Source organism: Monoraphidium neglectum (genome assembly GCF_000611645.1).
Source record: "Monoraphidium neglectum strain SAG 48.87 unplaced genomic scaffold scaffold00091, whole genome shotgun sequence".
In the NCBI taxonomy this organism is placed as follows: Eukaryota; Viridiplantae; Chlorophyta; class Chlorophyceae; order Sphaeropleales; family Selenastraceae; genus Monoraphidium; species Monoraphidium neglectum.
The window spans coordinates 1-17,496 of record NW_014013537.1 but is presented as its reverse complement, the minus strand read 5'-3'; the positions used below and the strand labels follow the sequence as shown (position 1 = coordinate 17,496).

At 66.6% G+C, this 17,496-nt stretch overlaps 4 protein-coding genes across 4 annotated transcripts; 3 read left to right on the top strand and 1 right to left on the bottom strand.

Moving 5' to 3' along the window:
- Positions 1-478: 478 nt before the first annotated feature.
- MNEG_0980 (hypothetical protein) lies at positions 479-1,508 on the bottom strand (the record flags this gene model as incomplete). Its single annotated transcript, XM_014050535.1, has 2 exons — positions 479-974; positions 1,135-1,508. 2 exons carry the CDS (start codon positions 1,506-1,508, stop codon positions 479-481), a joined length of 870 nt encoding a protein of 289 aa, XP_013905989.1.
- Positions 1,509-4,149: 2,641 nt separating this feature from the next.
- Positions 4,150-9,071, top strand: MNEG_0979 (hypothetical protein; the record flags this gene model as incomplete). Its single annotated transcript, XM_014050534.1, has 5 exons — positions 4,150-4,986; positions 5,449-6,044; positions 7,305-7,362; positions 7,450-7,522; positions 8,509-9,071. The coding sequence occupies 5 exons, from the start codon at positions 4,150-4,152 to the stop codon at positions 9,069-9,071; spliced, it is 2,127 nt and encodes a 708-aa protein (XP_013905988.1).
- Positions 9,072-10,581: 1,510 nt separating this feature from the next.
- Positions 10,582-14,481, top strand: MNEG_0978 (3-ketoacyl-CoA synthase 1; the record flags this gene model as incomplete). The annotated part of the gene is made up of 13 exons (XM_014050533.1): positions 10,582-10,631; positions 10,805-10,862; positions 11,017-11,101; positions 11,347-11,391; positions 11,623-11,736; positions 11,947-12,031; positions 12,259-12,471; positions 12,687-12,759; positions 13,048-13,177; positions 13,338-13,422; positions 13,732-13,846; positions 14,031-14,082; positions 14,240-14,481. The coding sequence occupies 13 exons, from the start codon at positions 10,582-10,584 to the stop codon at positions 14,479-14,481; spliced, it is 1,347 nt and encodes a 448-aa protein (XP_013905987.1).
- Positions 14,482-15,225: 744 nt separating this feature from the next.
- MNEG_0977 (hypothetical protein) lies at positions 15,226-17,475 on the top strand (the record flags this gene model as incomplete). Its single annotated transcript, XM_014050532.1, has 5 exons — positions 15,226-15,301; positions 15,497-15,567; positions 15,726-16,200; positions 16,382-16,548; positions 16,709-17,475. Coding segments are annotated over 5 exons (1,556 nt in total), but the record flags the coding sequence as incomplete, so codon positions are not given.
- Positions 17,476-17,496: the final 21 nt, after the last annotated feature.

The following is a 17,496-nucleotide window of genomic DNA, read 5'->3' as shown; positions in this document are numbered from 1 at the left end:
GTTTCAACCTCTGGTCTCTGCGGTGGCTGCCTGCAATCGCAGGCTGTGCTGCATCACATGGTCGGTGCACCGGTCTTGCTTGAGACATCTGTTGCACAATCTTCACTTAGCCAGCCACAAACACCAGTCATGTTACTGCGACCAAATGAAGTGGAGCACAGGCACGCCATGCGCGTTGCGCAACTAGCAAGGCAGAAAGGAAGAAAATACCGGCGGTACGATTGTTCTGTGGTACAGGGGCACATACACTCTCGCGCGTTTATTGTGCAGGTAAAAACCTGAAAGCACGGGTGCACGCGATGCTGGCGCACGGGCGCCGGCAAGCGCACAAGCACCGCTGCCTGCTCAGCCAATTCACATGCGCTCCACATCATCGGCACGAGCTGGCGTGGACTCAATGCCGCTGCAGCGCCTTGGGTTCACCGCTGCTCTTGCAAAAGCCAGGCTGCCCTACGTTAATTTGCCCTGACCGCCTCGACTACACTGCTCTGTCAAGGTCAGACGACGACCGCTCGATTGGCTCCGACAGCGCAGTGCAGAAGCTATTGGCTCTTGAGCTGCTGGCTGCCGCGTGGGACGCCGCACTCTGCATCCCCTCTGAACCCTCCTCGTCGTCGCTGCCCCATGGCGGCCCCGCCAGCAGCGGCAGCGCGAGCTCCGCCGCCGGCGGCGCCGCCGCAGCCCCTGCTCGTGCGGCCGGCGCCGCTGCCGCGGGCGGCGAGACGGCCGTAACGACGGCCGCAGCGACCGCCGACGGCGCCGCGACGACGCGGGTGGTTGCCTTGCGCCAAGCGCCCCTAGGGGGAGGGGGCTCAGGCGGGGCCCCGGCCTCGACCCACTCGCGCGTCAGCGACTGGCGGCGCTCCAGCCACTCGCGTGCATCCGGGAGCAGCGGGCGCAGCGAGGACAGGGCGTCGCGGGGCGCCCGCTGCTGCAGCACGCGGCGGAAGGCGACGGCCTGGGCGAGTAGCAGCCTGGCGGTGCAGGCAGGGCAGCAGTAGAGGATGGTGCTTGTTGGTGCTGCGTGCCATGTGGCTTGCATGTGCCCTCTGTTTGGATGTTGCGAGCAAGGTATCACTCGACTGTGCGGGAGTGCGGTGTCCAGGGCTGGCACCATACCAGGCAGCAACTCACCCAGAAAAGAGGACGCCCAGCGCCTCTGTGGCCAGCAGGCCTGGCACGCGCAGGGTGACGTCGCCCGCGACCAGCTGCCCGCTGGGCAGCTTCCGGCCGGGGGACATAGCCAGCGTCAGCGTGACCGCCGCCTTTGCCACCAGCCAACCGCCCGAGACCACGTGCGCCGCTATCGCTGCGCCGAGCCCCGCGCCGCGGGGCGCGCAGCCAACCGTGGCGACGGCGCGCAGCAGGGAGGCCAGCAGCAGGTCGAGCAGCGCCGCTGCGGCATCAAGCGCAGGGTCCGCTGTATGCGGCAGCAGCGCGTCGCGCAGCGGGCCGGCCTCGACGCACGCAAAGAATATCATCGATAGTGTCGATGCGATATCCACCATTGCACTGAGCGCGAGCGCGGCGGGCGCGACCGCCTCTGCGCGCTCATCCATCCTGCAGCAGACTAGCCCGGCTGGCAGGTGGCGCCGACAGGCCCTCGCACTGTGGCCGCGTTTGCAGCCACCTTGACCTGAAATTGATTATTGTTGATGGAGCAAGAATGGAAGAATTGATCGCGCGAAACGGCGCAACGGCACTGCTTGTTGGTTCGCGATCTACGCAACCTGTTGGCAAGCATACAATACACATTCGTGGCGCAAGGATAGCATACTGCGTTTACCGGAAGCTGCTTCTTGTTGTACAACGGACGGACAGTGCCTGGACAGTGCGCCAGTTGGAGTGACGCAGCAATGCCCACGGGGTGGGGTGGGGTGGGTGGGGGCAGGCTGCTGTGATGGATGCCCCGTATGACTAATTAGGGTGCCCCTTGATGTTTCCATAACAAACCAAATCTCAACAAGCTTGTGCAGGAGAGCACCGTGCCGTTATCATAAGGGTGGTGCGAATTTGGTTTGTGCTGGTGCAGGTGCAGGTGCCTTGGACAGCTGCCCTCTCCAGAGACATTCAGGCGTATGCGATGCAGGCGACTGGATATCACGGCCTGGGTACACGCCGCCTGTTTGGTCGGGTGGCGGGTGCAGCGTCAGGCAACATCATCACTCGCACACAAGGCAGCAAATACACCAGTACCAGCAAGCACCAACACCAGCCAATCACCACCGGGTGTGAACAGTGTTAGTCCAAAGAATTGTATGCAGTCTTGATGTTGTACGCAGGTCGGAAGCTCCATCACAAGCTGCAAACTTGTGGGGGCAAGCACCTCCAGGTGCGCAATGCCGTAGAACGAGGCGTGCTGCCCATGCAAGATAACAGCGCCCTTGTTGCGTCCCGGCATCATCAAGGAGAGGCAGCCCGGATGCAAGGACGATAATGGCCCGAACGCAGATGAACCTGCACTCGTGGCTGAATGCCACAGGTACTTGCCAAGCTGCTCACAGGACGGCGGGCGTGCATATGTGGTGTGTCAGTGAACGCACTCAGCTGTGATGATCAAAGTCCTCATGACCACACTAGAGTTCTGAAAAACTGATAAATTTGGCGGCGGGTCTTGCGCAGGTGCCAGAAAGATGATGCAGCTCATGGCGCCCACAGCGATTTGAATGCGTCGACATCATTCAAATTCGGCAGCACGGCGCAACGCCCGCACCAGTGGGCCGCACATATGCACCTCATGTCTGTTGTGTTGGATGTGAGTCTTTGCGGCACATGATTTGTTTACAGCGAGTCCAGTGTGAACGGCGCCAGATCACACGCAAGGACTCGTTTGCCATGGCAGCGACCGTAATTTGATCATTGGCCCAGTGATTTTGGTCATTACAGGGCCTTTCAGCCTTTGGTGGAGGGATGGAGCAGGCCAAGCTTGCGTGCGGCCTTGCCGCGCGGGATGCGGGGAGCAAAGCGCTCGTCAAGAGCTGGGGCAAGGTACATAAATGCCAGTTTTTGCAGCTCAGGTGCGTTGGATCCAGGCGGGAGAGGAGGCCGAGGACACAGTGTCGGCACGCGCAGCACGCCATGGTGCCGCTCCCATCGTTGTTTGACCGGAATCGCGCATTCGGCCGCCTCGTGAGCGAGATTGTTGAATCCTGCAAGGGTTCGGGCAGCATCAGAGGCAGAGCAGCTCGTCCTGAGCAGCAGGCGCCTCTCTGTCAGACTGTGCTGGCGAGCATCCACCAAATGCCGTCCCTGAATACGGCCCCATGCGTCCACCCGTCCACCCAACGCCCCACCCATCTGCTCAGACCGCAATTGACTCTGCAGCGGCTGTCTCAGGAGCTGCTCCGTCACTTCGGCCTGTCGCCCAGCGGCGGCGCCGCCGCGGGCGCGGCGCTCACGGGGCCCAGCGGCGGCGCCGGCGCGGGCGAGTGGCACGTGCTGCTGTTTCCGGATGTCTCAGCGCACTGTCATCTCAAGAACACCTCTTGGGGCCCTGCATACCCTCATGATGTCACAGTGAGCGCCGTGTGATGTGTTTCTGCTCACGAGGCGCGGGGCACAGGGAATCTGGGTGGCGTGAATCCTGTTGTGCTGTGTGGCAGGTGGTTGCATGCAGCAGCGTGCGCGGAGGCCTCTGGACAGGCGGCGTGGGCCGTGCCGTTGCCGGTTCCGGCGCAGTGGCATGGCAAAGCCATGCCTACTAACGGTGCTGGTCAGCCCGTGCAGAAGGCACGGACGCAGCCGGCCAGCACGCTACCCTGTCGTCCTCACTGCCGGCGGCCACGCCTCGACCTGCCCCTCAAACTGCCATGCCAACACCTTCAGGTCAGAGATGTGTGGGTCATGATGGACCGCCCTGCCCTCATGTGCTTCCACTACTCCCTGGTGCCCCCGGCCGACCCCACCTCGCCGCCGCTTGTCATGAGGCCGCAGCGGCAGCCGCTGCGACAGCTGCCGGGGGACCCGGTCGCCGCGCTGCGCTTTGACAGCGCGGAGGGCGCGCCCGCGTCCTGCGGGGCGCCCGGGCCGGCGCCAGAATCTCCAGGCACAGCTGTTGGCGGCGAACGGGCTTCAAGCTGGGCGGCAGGTGCGCATGGCGGCGGCGTGCGGGGCGGACCGCAAGAACAGCGGTGGCCGGTGACAGCAGCGATGCACCAGCCAAGTCGGCAGCAGCAGCAGCAGCAGCAGCAGCAGCAGCAGCAGCAGCATGTGTTCTGTCTGTCGCAGGAGCAAGCCGTGCAGCCAGACAGCACCCCTTCACAAAAGCAGCAGCAGCCCCACCGCCAGCCCACTCAGCAGCAGCCGACGGCCCCGCAGCGCTCGCGGCCCGCGGCGCCGGTCCTGTCAGGCCCCAGCGGCCGCCGCGCCGGCGCGGCGCCGGCCCCGCGCCCGGCCACGGCCGCCAGCGCGCCGGCGGCGGCTGCCCCTGTGCACGCGGCACCTGTGGCGGCGCGGCCGGCGCTCATTCCTGTGCAGCTGGCTGACGGCAGCCAGGGCCTGTTGGTGCCAGTGGGAGACGGCACCATGAAGCTGATCACCCTGGCAGACTTCCAGGCCCTCGCACGCACCGCCCGCCCCGGCGACAGCTGCGGCGGCGGCGACAGCGGCGGCGGCGGCAGCCCCTCAGGCTTGGCGACTGGCCTTGACATCGCCGCAGCGGCGAGCGCCGGGCGCCGCTATGCGGCGCCGCGAAATCGGCGCGCGTGCACCACTAGTGGATGGGACGAAGGGGCGCGGCCGCCGCCGCAGCCGCAAGAGGAGGACGCCGGGTCGGACGAGCCCGAGGCAGAGGCAGCTGCCGCGCAGCTGCGATTGCAGGCGCGCGGGGCGGGGAGCGGCTTTGACCGTCCAGGCATTGAGTGGGTCGGCGCCGGCGGGGCGCCAGCAGATACGGAGGAGGAGGAACAGGAGGAGGAGGAGGAGGAGGAGGAGGCGGCCAGGGAGGGAAGCGGGCGTGAGGGCAAAAGAGGAGGAGCGGGCGTGGCAGTGGCATTGACCGAAGAGCCGCAGAGCGAAGCGGACGAAACGCAGTGGCAGCTGCAGCAGCAGGAGCCGCGGCGCCGCCGGCCGTCGCCGCCGCTCGAGCAGCGGCGCGCATGGCGGGCGCCCATCCCAGCTGGGGCGAGCGGCGGCAAGGGCGGGGCGGCGTGGGGCTGCAAGGGGCTGTCACCGAGTCACTGCAGCTCAGCCAGCAATGCAAGGGGCGAGCTGGGGGCCGCAAGCGGCGCACCGGTCAGCTCTGGAGCAGCAGCGGCGGACGGCGGCAGGCCCGGGCGGCCGGGACGGCCGTGCGGCGGGGAGGGAGGCGAAAAGGAGGACACCAGCAGCGAGCGGGACAGCTTTTGGCGGGGGGGCCCCCAGGTGAGAGGGGGCAGCCTCCAACAGGTGCAGCACCCGTCGAACCGTCACGTCTCGGACGGCGCGGCGCTCTCTGGCCCGGGCGCGCAGCGTGCGGCCCCCGCCGGCTCTGCGGGCGTCGCGGAAATTGAGCAGTTGGCGGTTGAGGCGCTGCTGCGGGAGCCTTCCGTCTTTGTCGGGGGCCAGACTGTGCAGGGCCACTGGCACGGCAGCACAGGCGCGTGGGACACGCTCACTGTGCCGACGCCCTGCAAGCCGGGAGCGCCGGGCAGCAGCAGCGTCTTCAACCCGGCAGTTGCGTTGCAGCAGCGGCTGCGTGGCCAGCGGCACGAGCAGCAGCTGCCTCCCCAGCAGCAGCAGCAGCAGCAGCAGCAGCAGCTGGTTCTGCAGCACGCGAGGGGCGCTGATGAGGACTGGGCGCTGCGGCCGCCGGGGCTAGCGCTCCTGACGCCGCGCAAGCCGGGGCAGCCAGACGCTGCGTGGCCCAGACAGGCGGCCGCTTCTGGGCGCGGCAGCCTGGCGGTGCAATGTGGATACCAGCAGCAGCAGCAGCAGCAGCAGCAGCAGCAGGAGCTGCAGCGGGGCCAGCAGGAGCAGGAGCAGGAGCAGCAGGAGCTGCAACTGGAACAGCAGCATGATCTTGTGGTGCAGATGGCCTCAGGAGACAAGCGGCAGGCAGCTGCACCGTCCGTCCTGCACAGTTTGTTGCCTGCTTCCTCCTTCCCGGCCACTACCAGCGCGTCGCCCCCAGCGCGCCTGGGAGCGCGTGCAGCGCACGTTGTGGGTGCTGTGGCGCAACACAGCGGCGCTGGGGATGGCGCGCCAGGCGACTCGAGCGAGCGTAGCGGACGGGAATGCACAGAGGCATTAGGGCAGCCGCAGGTGCAGCCACCCCTAAGCCCTGCAGGCCGGCAGAGACCTGTCCGTGCGGCAGGCCTCGTCAGTTTGGGCCGAGTCGGGAACGCGTCCGCAGGGGAGTTGCCAGGCGCTTCAGCTGCAACCGGAGGGCTGCGGGGGTCGCGTTCGCCGAGCCCAAGCTCAAACAAACCGCGCTCGGCGGCCGCGGCGCTGACACGGCGCCCCTCGCCGCCGCCGCCCCAAGCCGGCAGGGCGGCCGGCCGGTCGCCCAAGGCCGCCGCCGCTGCGGCGCAGGCGGGGACGACGGCCGCCGCACATCTGCCGCTGCGAGCGGCGGCGCAAGTACTCGTCCCTCCGGCCGCGGCGCCCGCCGCGACTCAAGGGCACGAGCCGCCGCCGCACGCGGCTTTTGCGGAGCGCGGAGGGGTGGCGGCCGCAGCGCAAGATGCGGGGCCAAGGCAGCAGGCGAGCCATGCCGGTCCCGAGCGGCGGGACGGGGCGCTTGAGGCGCTGCTGGCGGATCATGAGGGCAGCAGGCTGGTGGATCTGGAGGGCCTGCAAGAGCTGCTTGGTGAGCCGACGCGCGCCGACGCAGCAGGGGCCGCGACGGAGCAGCAGCCGCGGCAGTGGGGGAATGAGGCAGCGTTGCAGACTCTGCAAATCCAGCAGCAGCAGCAACAGCAGCAGCAGCAGCAGCAGCCAATGGGCCAGCCGCCGCTGCTGGCACTGGAACAGCAGCAGGCCTCAGCAGCACAGCCGCAGCTGGCTTCAACGCAGCCAGAGCCTCAGCCGCGGTCGCAGCCGCAGCCGCAGGCAGGCCTGCCGAAGCCGCCGGGGGCTGGCGCTTTGAAGCAGCAAGAGGATTTCCTGGTGACACTCCTTATGCACCAGCAGGCGTTGCAACGGCAGGCAATGATGTTGCAGCAGCAGCAGCAGCAGCAGCAGCAGCAGCAGCAGCAGCAGCAGGTCCCAGGAAGCAGCAGCTTAACCCCGGGCATGGCCGCCATCCAGCTGCAGCAGGCGGGGGTGCGCGGCCCTGGCGGCAGCGGTTCCACAGCCACGCGACCCGCCCGGCGCCCGCACCGCAGGACGCGGCCGGCGGCGCCGCAGGCGCCGCCCGCTGTGCGTAGCGGCGCCGCCGAGCCGGTGAGCACTTGCGGCAGGGCCGGCGGCGACAAAGAAATGAGTGAGGCTGCCATGACGCCATCAGCGATGGTGTTCCCTGCCCTGCAGCAGCCTCAGCAGCAAGAACAGCAGCAGCGGCACACACAGCAGGGCCACCCGCAGCCTTGGGGGCTGGAGGACGGTGCGCAGCAGGGTTCGCCCAGCGGCACACGGCGCGGCGCCGAAGGGGCGCCGCGCGCGGACGGCACGCCCGGCAGCAAACGCGCGTCGCGCGATGGGGAGGGGAAGGAGGTTGGGCGGCAGCAGCAGGAGCAGGCCGCTGCTGGGGAGGGCGGCTGCGGCCCCCCCGGGTCGGCGCAAAAGCGGCGCCGCTGCCCCACGGGCGGCGGCGACGGCGGCCGGGCTCGACAGCGTTTGGAGTCCCTCCTGGGGCCGCCGGCGGGCGCTCGCGGCGGGCCGGTGCCGCCGGTTGCGGCGGCAGAACCGGGCATGTTTGCGGCGGAGGGCACAGCGGTCGGGGGCAGCGCGAGCGGGGGTGAGGAACATGCCGCCGGGCAGTTGAACGCGGGCTTGCCTGGGCATGACTCGGCAGCAGCAATCCTCGCAGCTTGCTTCCCCGCCGGGGCCCCTCGCCCCTCCCATGGGGCGGAGGCCCTGGCGTGCGCCAGGCCCCAGCAGCTGGGGGCAGTCGGCCTTGGCGCGCCATCTCCGCGCGGCGTGGTGGGCGCGCAGGATCCTGAGCATGATTTGCAGGAGGCCCGGGCTGCGGGTGGCGGAGACAGCGCCGGCGGCCCCGCAGCGCTGTTGGCCGCAGCCACGCCACCCTCGACACCCAGGGGCCCGCCGGCGGCGGCGCCGCAGCTGACGGGCGCCGCCATCGCGGCACTCCTCGCGCGCGATGGGCCGTGCGTGTTCATGTCCCCAGGTGGGGCGTGGCCGCGAGGAGGGCGGCTCAGGGCAGGGCGGATCCCAGCACCCTGCCACGCATAATTTCGACTTGTCTGTCACCTGTGCATGCGTGGCATAAGACACAGCACGCCACAAGCAACCCATCCGTGCGGCTCGTCGCAACCAAGCCTCATGGCTGTCGTCACCAGCCAGCCTCTCCCACCTCTGTTTCTCACGCGCTCCCTCTACTGCAACCTACCAACCTCGGCAACCGCGCAGACAAGCTGTTCAGCCCCCTCGGGTGCTCACGCGCCGCGCTGGCCGTCGCGGGCGGCCCTGGCGATGCGCTCATGGGGGGCGTGTTCTCGCCGGGCGCGATTCTCACGGCGGCAGACCTAGAGGCGCTGCTGCAGTCTCCGCCGCCAGCGCTGGCTGGCGCGCCGCGCGGCTCGACGCCGGGGCGCGGCGTGGCGCACCTGCAGCAGCGGGACCAGCAGCAGCAGCAGCAGCAGCAGCAGCAGCAGCAGCAGCAGCAGGACCTACTGACTGATCTTGACTTTGGGGACGCCGAGACGGTGCTTGAGGCGGCAGGCTGCGACGGCGCTGAGCTGGCGTTTCTGCTGGGGGGCGGCGGCAATAGCCACAGCTGGCTGTTCTCCCCGCCGAAGCTTCGAGACGGCGCCGGGAGCGGCGGCCGCGGCGGGAGCCCGGCCGCTCCACGCGCGCCGACGGCGCTGGTGCGTGGGGCGGGTGGAGGAGTTGGTGGGTTCGACGCCAGCCGGCCGTTTGCCGCACTCTTTGGAGGGACAGGCGAGGAGGTCGAGGCCGGCGCGAGGCGATGACACAGCCCAGACTTGGGCGCTTGACCACTCCCTGCTTATTTGTTTGACTGCTTCTGGACAGTGAGCCACTGCAGGGACTAGGCCGCGTGACAGTGTACGCCCCGTCCCCCTGCATAACATGCACCAACGGCTTTGGTCAGCAACTGACATGTACGCTTGGCAGGCTCCCTGAGCCCAACGGAGGCCGGACCAGGGATTGACTCTCACACATCAACACCCCCCAAAAAGCAACCTGCTGCGTCCTCGTGAGCTGCATGCCACCAAAATGGTTTTTATCAAGTACAACTCTTGGCCAGCAGGCCCGCTGCAATGACGCGGGCCGCCCTTTTGATGGAGGACGCCAAGATTCAGCCGACTCGCTCCGATCCGGTGGTGTGTGCTGTCCTGCCTACTAGCACAGTTGTGGCCCTCCAGACTATCGACCATTGCCCGCGTCCCTCGTGGGACACTTGGCAGCAGCTCTTGTAACCCTGGCAGCTCTTGGTGAGACTCTGTGTGTGTGTGAACGTCGAGGACGCTGCAGCACAAGCGACGTGTTGACTGGTCAAACGCTCACCAGGCAACATTACGGCCACTGCACCCCGCACTCATTATGTCTGTTTTTGACCATGCATCAACGGTAACAGGCTGCCTGCCATGCGCAAGAAGACGTTTGGCCGTGTGATTTGCGATCTTGGACCAGCCGACCTTGTGATCGCTCCACGCGGAAAAGAGATAAGCTTTTCTCAATGCGGCTGTCCAATCCAACTTGTGGCATTCTTACATTCTACGGTCAGCAGCCTCCAATAAACCAGGCAGCCTTGCAACTAACCTTGGAATTGGCACAGGGCCCCAAGGCCGGGCTGCGCGCTTGTGTGCTTCCTGTGGGCTGCTGCCAATATCATCCTGGGTTGGCCTACAACACAGTTTTGTCAAGTTGCTGCTCAGGCTATCAAGTGTTGTTTCTGCTGTCCCCAGGAGTGCCCTCCTCCACCACCGTCGCAACGTAGGCAGCAGCACCAGCCAGCGGCCTAGCCGCACGCGGGCAGCTGGCCCCCTGACCCTGGCCACTGCGCCAGAAAACACCGTTGCACGCATGTCGAGGTCCATCAGTGCGCGCCCAGTGTACCTGGTGGATTTCAGCGTCTACAAGCCGCCCGAGGAGCTGCGGCTCAATGCAGCCGAGGCGGAGCGCAGCGTGCACCATTCGTGGTCGGTGAGACGCGGGCGTTTGCAGCGTGTGCAGCAACTCCGGGCTGATGGGGGACGCAGTGGGCCCTTGGTTGTGTGAATAGCACGCTTTGAACCGTGCTCTCCGCCTACCACTCTTGCAAGCAGCGCGCATGCTTGCAAGAGTGGTAGGCGGAGAGCACGGTTCTCTTGCAAGCAGGTACTCTTGCACGGTACTCTTGCAAGCAGCGCGCATGCGCAGTTCTTCAGGCACCTTTGCCCGGCAGAAGGCCGTGCCTCCTTTGCATTTGCTGCCCCTCCCACCTGTCTGGACATGGCCCTTGTGACCCTGCTCCTCAAGATGCACAGCGACAAGGCCAAAGAGTTCATGCTCAAGGTCTTCAACAAGAGGTGGGACCAAGGGTCAACCCCTGACCACGGCAAAGGCACCGCGTCATACTCTAAGCTTTGCACCCCGATGCTACAGCTGCGCCAGCCTCCGCTTCCAGCAAACCCTGGCCTTGGCCTGCACTCGCTGAGCGCCCCACCTGTCTCCCGCTCGCCAAACCTCGCTCTCCTCACAGTGGCATATCGCCCACCTCCACGTACCTGCCGGCCGCAATCCATCCCTGCATCTCTGAGGTGCGAGCGCAGTGGTCACAGCGCCGGAAGTACACCCAGCGCACCTTTTCAGTGCTCTCAGCAACCCCAAAACACCTCGCAAACCCCGCGGCGCTCACCTCCCTTACCAACCCACGTTTGGCTGCCTATAACACCATTGGCGGCGGTCGCGCAGGAGCCGCGTAACGGCATACCGGAGGCGATGGCAGAGGCGCGGATGGTGATGTGTGGGGCGGTGTCAGACCTCCTGGAGAAGACGGGTGGGCGCGCTGGGGTCGGGACGCAGTGCAGGCTGGTGGGCTCGGGGCGAACCGCAGATTCACACATGAGAGGACCCGCAAGAGGGCATTTGAAGCAGCAGCGAGGCTGGCCCTGGCAAGCACCACCGCAGAGCTGCAGATGGGTTGCTGCCGGGTCCGCGGCGTCCCTGTACATTTCAATTGAGCGCCGTGGTCCAAGGTGGTTCCACTGTCGGTTCGTTGCCTGTTTTCCACTTTCTTTGTAGGCACGCATCCGTCCGAGATTGACATTGTCATCACCAACTGCAGCAGTGAGTCCTGAGTGCTGGCTGACTGCATCGGAAACGCCCGTGTTGCTGCAAGGGTGCTGCTCTATGCAGGAGTTACCGTATCGGGCTTATGCAGCTGAACAGTTTCTTCTCCCTGCCTGCGCTCCTCAACTAGTAATCGGGTTTGAGCCGACGAACCGGGGCGCATGGGCCCCCCCCTCTGACGCGCCACGCCGGCCGGGCCGCCCCTGCACTTGGTGCACGTCCTTGTAGTTTTCTGCCCCACCCCCAGCCTGGCGTCCATGCTGGTCAACCACTTCAAGTTCGGGAGGGACATCCAGAGCTACCACCTTGGCGGGATGGGCTGCGGCAATGGTCAGGAGGAGGGTGATGTGCCTATGGATCGCCCTGGGGCTGCTTTGCTTTGGGGTCTGTTTGATTGTACCAGTTCGTCAACAGATGTGACGACCAATGCTGGCTCGGCCGGTCGGACAAGTACTCATCACTCAATTGATGACTCAAACTTGCCAAGCCAACCCTTTGAGGTCCCTAGATAAAGAGGTCCCAGCATTTGCTGCGGCGCCCCCGACCTCGCAGGGGTGTGCGCTGTGGGGCTGGTGCGGGACCTGCTGCAGGCGCGGCCAAACGCCAAGGCGCTGTTCGTGCCCGCCGAAATTACCACGTGCGCAGACGGGCGGTGCCAGCTGGGCATGCTTCCCTGCGGTGTCGACCGCGACGGGCGGATGCTGCGGCGCAAGAGTGGCGCTGCTGCGCGCACACAGTGTGGGCCAGCCACTAGCGCACCGCCTCTGAGATTCTGATGTGTGGGGGGAGTCAACAACCCAGCTATATCCTTGTGCTCGCACACCCGCGTGCATGCAACATGTTTGTTTGTGCGCTTGATTGCAGGTACTGCTACTACCCTGGGACCGAAACCAAGTACCTGGTGGCAAACTGCATATTCCGCATGGGCGGCGCGGCGATCCTCTTCAGCAACCGCACCGACATGCGCGGCCGCGCCAAGTACCAGCTGCTGCACTCGGAGCGTGTGCACACGGGGGCCGACGACGCCGCGTACGCCTGCATGGGCTGGGAGCCGGACAGTCAAGGCGTAAATGGCGTGTGAGCGCCACGGGTGTCTGAGCACTGTTTTGTCTGTTGTGGAGGGCGGGCCGCTGTGAGCTGCACGTACACCTGCCGCGACGCCATTTGCACGCCACATGGCGCCAGCGTCAAGTCCCCCCGACCATGCCACAGCTCCTCCTGTTCGTCACGAGACACCCTCTTCCCTCACTTGGACGCCCCCGTGGCTCTAACCCTGCCTGCGTTCTCTGCAGATACCTGGGAAAGGACGTGGTGGTGCAGGCGGGCAAAGCGCTCACCCACTGCCTCACAGCTGTTGCGCCCAAGGTTTGCGCGCAACGCCCCGCAAGTGTATTGTGTGCGTGTTGTATGCGCGGACCCGTGTCTGGGGGGTGTCGGACACAAGCTTCACGCACGCGAGCGAGAGAGGAACCACACCGCCTTGCAGCGAGGTTCAAGCACCCTGGTTGGACAGCATTGCAGTCGTTTGTGGCCCAACACCTGCCACAACAGCTGCACTGCGGGAACACTGTGCGTGCTCCAGCTTAAAGCCCCATCACCGTACGTGCCCTCGGCCCTAAGCCCTGCGGCCCATCGATGCACATCTGCTCCCAGATCCTGACGTGGACGCAGTACAGCCAGGCAGCGCTCAACGCGCTGCAGCGCAGCTGGCTTGGCCCCAGCACCCCCAAGTACACCCCAGACTTCACCAAAACCATCGTCAGCCACTTTGCCATCCACGCGGGTGCGCTCGCCTGCTGCCACTCACCCGGCTGCATCGCCGGCCGCGCTGGCCGGCCCCCGATGGCCCCAACACTCCAACAATTGAGCCATGCAATCAATCAGTCAGGTCAAACCAAGCGTCTCTCTCTCTCCTGAGTCTCAACGGCTTCCCTCAACCGCAGGCGGCTATGCCGTGCTAAAGGGCATCCAGAAGGCCATGCGGCTGCCGGCCAGCAATATGCTGCCCTCCTTCGCCGCGCTGCGCGAGTGAGCCGCTGCTGCACGGACGCATCACACTAGAGTATTATGCGTTGCTGCATGATGCGACAGCATGTCGCCGGCCTTCAATAGGTGGTCACTGTGCACTACAAAGTCTCAGGCGTTGGCGGCTTCAGCCACTCTTAACACGGCCGCGCCAGAGTGGGTCGGGCCTACACATGTACGCACTCTCTCTCTCTCTCTCTCTCTCTCTCTCTCTCTCTCTCTCTCTCTCTCTCTCTCTCTGTCTCTCTGTCTCTCTCTCTCTCTCTCTCTGCGCAACCAACCCCAACCCCTGACCCCTGCGCGCACCCCCAGCTACGGCAACACCAGCTGCAGCACCACTTGGTACGTCATGGCCTACCAAGAGGCCTGCGGGGGGGTGGGGCGCGGCGAGGTGGTCATGCAGATCGGCATGGGTGGCGGCATGAAGGTGGGCGCCGTTCCTGACTGGGGCCAAGGATGGGCGGGGGAGGGCGCTGCTTGGGGAATGTATCCAGTGCTGCGACGGGCTGATGGTGACTCCTGCTGAGCGCTGCGCGCTCTGGGTGGCAGTGCGGCTTCGCTGGCCACAGCGCTAACCTTGTTGCCGACCTGTTGCCTGTGTGCCCCTCCAGGCGGGCGTCAACCTCTGGCGCGCGCTGCGTGTTAACCACTGTGCGCACCCCGGTGAGCCTGAAGGGAGGGTTGAGCCTTGCGTGACCCCCACTGGTCAGCACAGGAGGGCCGCGGAGGCGCACTCGCATCATGAGTTTTGAACTGCTGCAAACCATGACATCGACGAGAATGCAACAACGCAATTTGCTTTAAACCCCGCTGCTTGCAGCTTGGCGCCACCTCATGGACCAGCCCCTGACCGAGGCCGACCTGCCGCGCTCGATCGACGAGGAGCGGCAGCAGGAATCAGCGAGCGACACAGTGGGGGTGGCCGCTGCGCCGGCACGAGCAGCGGCGATGGCGGCGGCGGCGGCGGCGGCGGGCGCAACCCAGGGGGCGCAGCTGAAGGCCAGCGTGGCGGCCAGGGCCACTATTGAGGTGTACGCCGTCCAGGATGGCGTGGGGGCGTAGCACTAGCTGTCTTGCCGTGTACCTTGTATTGCTTTTCCCGCATGCGCACAGGCGGTTTCGCTGACTTTTAGCAGCCAGCGGCATGGCGGCTGCAAGCGGCGCCCGGGTGCTGTGAAACGTCACATATGAATGGCTTTAACCAGGTTGCATCACTCAATTCAGGTTATATGAAGACTTGATGGGATGCGGGATGGACACTGGTAACTTGATGGGTTCTGTCATGCGTGCGGAGGAAGCGGACAGCAGGTGTGGAAACAAAACACAGCTTTGTTTAGGAATGCAAAATTTAGACTTCGGTGTCAGGAGGGGTTCAAGTGTTTGCCAGGTCAAACTTGCCCAGATTCAGGATGCATACCCCCAGGGATGCGCTCTGGTTGCGGATTCTGCTTGTGCAGCTGCTGCGAAGCCACACCCGCTGGCGCTGATGCCCTGCCGACCCATCAGAAAGTGGCGCTGGCGCAGGCCCATTGATGTAAGTCGACCCCACAACAACAAAATCGACATCGCGCGTGTCCTTTAGGAGCGATGCCACGCGATTGTTGACTGCCACCTCTGATATGGCGTCTGATCGCGACCAGCTTTTGCGTTTGGTACTCAGAGGAGCTGATAATGCCCTACAGGACAGGACAGCTCAGCACAGGGAGGTGCGTGCTGTCGTTTCAAGCCGGGTGTGAGGGTGTAGCGAAGCGACGGAGGGTCCTATGCGGTCCTGATCACCACGAGAGGATATGATCACTCGTATATATGCATTCGCAGGTCGCGCAGAGGCAGCGAGATAACGAGCAGCAGGCAGCCCTGGTCTTCGACCTTTCTGACGCGGGTGGGCCGCGGGGCGGCCAGTCATCACTGTCAATTCGCTCTTGTGTGCCTTCGTATTGAGATTTGATTGCGTGCAAGGGGCAGGGCGACCGTCAGCGCCGGCTGGGGTGGCGGCGGACGTTCCACACCGGTCACGAATGACAACAGCTGCGCTGCTCGCCGCCCGGTCCGCATCACGCTGTGTGCGCCGCCGCAGTGAAAGTCAAGCTCCGCGAGGATGCGAACCAGCTCGCGCGCCTCAAGCAGCAGATGCTGCATGAGAACGAGGTGCGTGAGCGTGCATGCTGTTTGAGGGACGCACTGGTCGTAAAAAGGCGTCGACGTGCTGTTTGACCTGCACCTCAGGCATGCTGACTGCAGCCACAGAATCACACTTGCTATCCAATAAGAACCCTCACCGGCCTCTTCAACCCGCGCGGCGCCAGGCCTACCGAAAGGACCAATCAGTGGTGAAGCGCATCCAGGGAGCGCTGCTGGGCGCCGCCTCCTGGGGCGGCGCCTCGGCCGACGCCGACGCCGCCGGCACCAACGGCAGCGCCTCGGCCGGCCCCACCGGCTCCAGCGCGTCCGGGGGCGCCGCCGAGCGCGCGGCGGCGCTGTTCTCTGCGCTGCACAAGGGCGGGGTCCGGGACTGGGTGCTCGGGCGCGCGCCCTCAGCCGGCAGCGCCGAGGGGGCGTGGCAGCGGGCCGCCGCCGCGGCGGCCGCGGCGGCGCGGGAGGACGAGGGGGACGGGTGCAGGGAGCTGGTGCCGTGGGCGGGGTCGGCGCTGGCGCATTATGAGGGGCCCCTCTCGCGGTCCCTGACGGTGCAGCGAGCACGCACCGCGGCGGCGGCGGAGGCGGCGCAGCTGGTGGGGCGGGCGCTGGACCAAGTGCTGGAGGGCGAGCGAGAGGGAGCAGGTGCGCTAAGGGGGCTGCAACAGAGCGTTGTCATATGTGACAGCCGGCTTACGCTCAATCTGAACAACGGGGCAATGGCCCGCCCGCACACGAGCAGCTTGACTTGCGCTCTGCCCTGGGAGTGGCGACCTGGGCTGCTGCAATCCCGCTCTCGTTTCAACGCCCACGCCCGCACCCGCAGAGTCGCCGTCGCCGGCCAACTCGCCCGGGGCCGCGCGCGCGCGGCTGGCCATTGCCGCTGGCCAGCAGCAGGGCCAGGGGCAGCTGGCGGTGCAGCGCCGGCGGCCGGCGCCGCTTGAGATGTCCGTGGACAGCTTCTCCTTTGGCCAGAGGCCCGACGATCCGGAGGTGCGCACGACTTGAGGGAGTGCCACGCCCTGGTGTTAGTGTCCATCCACGCCGCAACGCGCGGCGCCTGCTTGTTGCCCCAACCCCGCCTGGTGCGGTTGCGAGGGCGGCCACACCAAAGAGGGCCCCCGACCCGGCCCGCGCCCCGCCACCACCGCAGACCGAGTCGCCGCCGTTCCCAGCGCAGCAGCACGACCTCCGCCGCAGCATCACCAGCCGCATGCTGAGCCCCTCGTCGGCGCTGGAGAGCGTCGGCGCCGGCGTGCCCCTGCTGGCCGCCGTCGGCCACGGCGTCGCCGCCGCCGTGCGCCTGGGGTCGGGCCGGCCGGGCCGCGCGCCGCAGGCCGCGGACGGCATGCACGCCTCCGAGCAGGCCGCAGGCGCGGCGCGCGGCGGCCTTGGGGGCTCCCAGGGGCCGCTGATGCAGTCGATCGGCGTGCGGCAGAGCATGTCGGTGTCGCAGCTGCTGGGGGGAGACGAGGAGTCGTTCCAGAAGCTGCTGTCCAGCGCGCTGGCCGGCGAGCGGCCGCCCAGCGGGCCTCTGCTCGAGCGGCGCGAGAGCGCGCACGCGCAGCAGCGGGAGCGCCTAGTGGAAGAGATCCCGGTCGCGGGGCCCACACGCGAGGGCGCCGCAGGCAGCGGTGCTGCCGGCGGCGCGAGGGCGCCAACTCCGCCCCAGCAGCAGCAGCCGCCGCCGCAGCAGCAGCAGCCGTCGCCGCCCGCATCACGCCGCCGCACGCCCGCGTCGTCCCTGTCGCCGTCGCGCCGCACGTCGGCGGGCATGTCGGCCGGCGGCGCGTTCCACGGGTCGCTGCCTCAAGGGGAGGCGATCCTCGCGTGGGGCAGCGGCATGGGCAGCATGCGCAGCTCCGCGGCCGGCGCCGCCGCGCCGCCGCGCGTGCCCCACAGCATGCAGCCCGTGGCCGAGTCCCCAGAGCGCGCCTCGCC